Source organism: Echinops telfairi, unplaced genomic scaffold (assembly GCF_000313985.2).
Source record: "Echinops telfairi isolate 266 unplaced genomic scaffold, ASM31398v2 ScPeMD7_7468;HRSCAF=8506_0, whole genome shotgun sequence".
NCBI classification, from domain to species: domain Eukaryota; kingdom Metazoa; phylum Chordata; class Mammalia; order Afrosoricida; family Tenrecidae; genus Echinops; species Echinops telfairi.
In genome coordinates this window covers 55,704,258-55,709,338 of record NW_022111369.1, presented here as the reverse complement: position 1 = coordinate 55,709,338, position 5,081 = coordinate 55,704,258, and the positions used below count along the sequence as shown (strand labels likewise).

Here is a 5,081-nt window from a genome sequence, read left to right as displayed (position 1 = left end):
AAGACCTGGGATAACTCATTTTGGGTTACGCTTCTGAGGGAACTCCATGAGGACAGTCTGTAATGTCTGGTTTCTACAGGAAAGACTAACATGCATAGCTAGCTGCACAAGAGGTCTTCAAAAAGGTTGGGGGAAATGGAATTAAGATAATGAAATGGTTCCATCAACTTTCTGAAGCCCCCACCACTCTTGGAAACAAAGTAAAAATTTTAAAATAAACAAAATAGTGTATAATGAGTATGGGCACATACATTTGTAGTAAAATGCAAAACTCATGCAATCAAAGTAGGAGGAGACTGTTTAAAGTTCATGGGAAAGATTTTTGAAATTGTCTCATATATAATACATCAAATTAAAGAACAGGTGTGAAAGGAAGGATCTGGACTGCGAAAGGGAGGAAATAGGGAGAATTTGTTGTAATTAACGTTTTGTTCCTTCCTCTGTTTCAATCTTTCCCCCTTTCTTGCTTCCGAATTTCCATGTTACTTCCCGTTTACCTTTCCTATTTTGTCCTTGGCAAGAGTTATCCACGGGGAACTCCCATCCCAGTATTAGAGTGCCTACTCCTAGCAGTACTCCTCCCTCGAACTTAGGGACAAGTCTAGTCTGTCCTAGAAAGTCGCCGTGAGTCTGAATTGTCTTTATGACAATTGGTTCCTTTTTTGGATATGGAAACTAGTAAACTCCTCCGATGTACAAACATTTCTGCATTTCAATTTATCTATGTTCAGTTAAGCTTTCAACAAATTAGAGGTCATGGGTTTTCTCTCTCTCTTCCCACTCCCTCTTTCCCACACACCACCACTGACTGGGAAAATGTTATACATACAACACACCGGGGGCACCACCTGAAAGACCAGGGGTTCTATCCCCTGCCACTCCACTCGACAGCAGAAAGACAAGGCAGTCTGCTTCCGCAGAAATCACCGCCGTGGAAACTCCACGGGGCAGTCTTACTCTCTCCGATACGGGCACGAGTCAGAATTGACTAAGTGACGATAGACCTGGTTTGAGGACGCATCAATTCATTGAACATGAAAATTAAGTTCAAGTAAACACCAGTAGTACTAATGCCAAATGCTTGTTTTCCTTAATTCACAAAAAAATCTCATCTATTTGACAGTGAGTTAGGCTAGTTCTGAGGTTTAAGTTTTAGTTAAAATCACTTCCCTACACCTTAACATTTTAAATTATTTTTTAACCTGGTTTTAAATATTCTTAACATGCCTATGTCTTTTACTGTAATTTGTCCCAAATATGTTCTTACATAACAGAGGTCTAAATAAACTTATATACCACACTCTAAAATGTAAAGTAACCAAGCAGAAATTTTTATTTTAAGATTAAAAAGACTCAGGTTTATAGTATTCACTAATTAGGTCAACTAACTCACTGCTACTGAATAAAGCCTGACTCAGAGCGACTTTATAGAACAGGGTAGAACTGGCCCTGTGGGCTTACAAGACTGTAACTGTTTACAGGAGTAGAAAAGCCCCATCTTTCTCCCAAGAAGCTGCTGGTAGTTTCGAACTGCCAACCTTGTGAATCGCAGCACAACTCATTACCACTACACCACCAGGGCTTCTTCTATTAGGTCAAAGGAGAGTGGGGGTAGTTAAGGTTATTTTAATTTCTTCATCTGCAAATTCAAATAAAGTAACCCAAGCTATTAGTCTAATGTGAAAGTATTTTAATGTATAAGTCTATGTGACATTTAATGCTTATTCAAAAAACTTATTTACTGTCCATATTTTTACCTCAGACAAGAATGTTTTTTACAAAAGCCTCTGCCCAAACCAGTGACCGATAATCCTACCCTTCACCTTCCATTGCTGGAAGTTTACAGCCTAATTGTAATCTTCCTGTAATGTACTATAATCATATTTCTGCACATTGCACTGCTCAAAAGTAAAATAATTGTCATTTGTTTCCATAAATCAACTATAGGCATTATCTGTTTTTAAAAGACCAACTTTTGGATGAAAACCTTAAAGTTTTACTTTAAAATTAATATTTCAAAAAGCCTTGACAAGCTCTCACCTGATTACACGTGTCAGATAATGAATGTATCGCTTCTGAGAACATACTTGCTGAACCAGTGTAAACCCAGGCAAGAAATTTAAAGAAACAGTTTAATCCATTGCTAGGAGAGAAAGCAAAAACAATTTAGTGCAGGCATTGGTAAAAAACTTCCACCAAAACTTTCTGAATTGATTATACACACGATTACACTAGATTTTGTTCAGAGTATATTAAAAAGCATCCTTAGTCTTAAATGGCTTATTATTATTATTTTGGTTAAATGACATATTACTGTATAGGTATCAAGAGTACAGATTTGAAAAATACAGATGATATACATATTATCGTTGAGAATTCAGATGGAGAGGCGTTTGAGGTGTAAGCAAATTACTTAAGTGTACTTTGAGAACGTATGAGAAAGAGGGCAAGCTGAAAGAGGAAAAAGAATTGCGTGTCCTGGGTGGGGAGTGACGATCTTTGTCTAGTAGACCAGTGTGTCCACAGCAAGACATCAGGGGAGATCTTCACTTCAGAGGGCAAATGAAAGAACAAAACTAGCCCAAACCAGGGCCACAAAGAGAGACCCTTGATGTTACTCTGAGGAAATCGGTGCCCCAAGTTCAACAGAGTGACTGACTATTCTAACTTACACCGGGCACTACGCTAGTCACTTCCCATGATATACTACTTGCTTAATTCCCACAGAAAAATATCATGCACTGTTAGCATTCCCATTTATACACGGAGAAAGCATGCAAATCCCTCTCCAGCGAGCTCCCTGCTCCCCTCCTCCTCCTCCTCCTCAGTTAACTTCCACACAGAATCCTGTCTCTTCTCGCGGTCTCCGTTTTCCTCACAGTGAACTAAGTCAGTGGTTCTCAACCTTCCTACTGCCGTGACCCTACAGTAAAGTTCTTCATGTGGTGACCGCCAACCATAAAATTATTTTCATTGATACTTCACAACTGTAATTTTGCTACTGTTATACACCGGGCGACCCCTGTGAAAGAGTCATTGGACCCACAAGTTGAGAACCACTACACTAAGTCCTCAGTAAACAGCGGCTTCTGCCTCCACCTGACACCTTATCCAGATCACCAACCACTCCTTGTTACTAAATTCAGGAAGACGTTTTTTGCATATTTCTCAACCTCTTGTAGTGTTCACCATATTTTCTTAGAGCACTGTCTCCCGTTGGTTACCTTCCTACCTTACTCCTTACTTGTCACCTGGGCAGGCTTTCTCCTCTGCCCATTTTCTTACACACACGTTAGTATTGCTTGAGGTTTTGTCCTGAAAAGTTTTCCTTCCTCACAGTAAACACACATTCCCTGGTGATCTTAACAACTGCTACAGCTTTACTGACTCTCAACTCTAGCTCTCTGGCCACATCACCCTCCTGAGCTTCAGCACAATCTAGACAAATTATATTGATTCAGTGCATATTGTACTCCAGCTACTAGGCCAAGCACTTTATACAGGGCGCTATTAAAAAAATCATAGCAAATTTTCATGACCTTTAATGCTGTTTCCCCACAAATTTTTTTGAAGCCCCCTCATATATATCACATGCCTAATACATTCCTTTTGAAAGGCAAGCTATTTATTATGCCCAAAAGAACTGAACCTACTGGCCATTTGCACCGGGGGACCCTGCAGATAACCACACTCAGAATGAACTCGTCATCTTCTGTGCCCACTCTGCCCCTTCGCCTCACGCTTCTGCACCTCTTGTCATCCCCGGCCACAGCCTTGAGCACCATTCTTGGCAGTTTCTCCCAAGCACTTCTTAAGCTGCCTGCATCGCAGGCTCTACTACCGCTATCCTACTTCAGCCCATCATCCTTCCGTGTCGATATTATTGTACATGCCTCCCTCTAGTCTAGTGACTCTTCCATTCACTCGGAATAGTGAGTTACCTGCCCTCTATAAACACACTGTATCATGCCATAGCCTCATAGTTCTACTCTAAAATCTGTTCAACGTAGCCAAGCCACTCCAGTCATTTGTGCCTTTGTGCTCAAGCTACTCTCAATCAGGTAGGCTGTTCCACTGAACCCACACACCACACACACACACTCACTCACAATGGACTTGCATGTTCTAAGTGCCACTGAACCAACAACACCCACACACACACACACACACACACACACACACAAAATGGACTTGCATGTTCTAAGTCCGTGAAAGAATCATCTCTAACATTTTCTTTTAGGAAGCTTCTTCCTATGCCAGAATTGATCAAGTCTCCTTAATCTGAAGCCTACATTGCTTGTTTCATGTAAGTGTTTCCTCCACTATACTACGAAGATCCTCGGAGATAGGAATTATGCATTATTCTCTTTTTATGCCACGATCTTATCATTAAAAGTAACAATATATAGATTTTAAACAAAGAATTAATCAACTACATTAATGCTTCTGTACATTCTAAAATAATGATTCATTAGTTAAGTAAAATAATGTAAATCAATAAGACAGAAGAAAAAAATAAAAGGGCAAAACAATATGTTCTTCTTAACAATGGGACAAAAGGTTTTGTGTATATTGTAAACAAAATAAAGCTAAATATTAAATGCATACACACACACATACTCCCTTACTTGTAGACACAGACACAGACACACACACACAATTTTTTGTATAAAAAAATGGGAGGAATCAGCAAATTCGCAGATATTCTCAGTAGCTATAGTCCAAGTTTGATTTATTATCTAATAAATAACCTTGGACAATCTAACTTTTTAAAAGACTACTATCATGACAATAAAATTAAGAAAGGATTTTCAGATGCCAATTCCTCAGCATGTAACCACATTAAAAATACAGATGGTACAAACTTGGGTGTGTATGTGTACTCGGACTCTAGCTGCACAACTTAGCTGACTATAACGTCTTAATAACCTTCCTCCAAAACAATACAAACCTCTAGGTTAACTATCAAGCTACTATGTAATAAATGTAAACACTTTCTACGAAAAATGACATACTTATTATCGTTTCAGGACTTACATGCAAATGGCCACCATCACCACTTTTCCTGGTCCCTTGAGAAA

At 39.2% G+C, this 5,081-nt stretch overlaps 1 protein-coding gene across 1 annotated transcript in view; it reads right to left on the bottom strand.

Annotated features, from left to right (window-relative positions):
* Window positions 1-5,081, bottom strand: part of SLC30A9 (solute carrier family 30 member 9) — a gene marked incomplete at its 5' end in the record, with an annotated part of 87,319 nt that overhangs the window by 29,957 nt on the left and 52,281 nt on the right. The window contains 2 exons of the mRNA XM_030888551.2: window positions 2,041-2,143; window positions 5,038-5,072. Of these exons, the coding sequence (XP_030744411.1) occupies window positions 2,041-2,143; window positions 5,038-5,072 (138 nt within the window). The remainder of the gene's footprint in view (window positions 1-2,040; window positions 2,144-5,037; window positions 5,073-5,081) is intronic.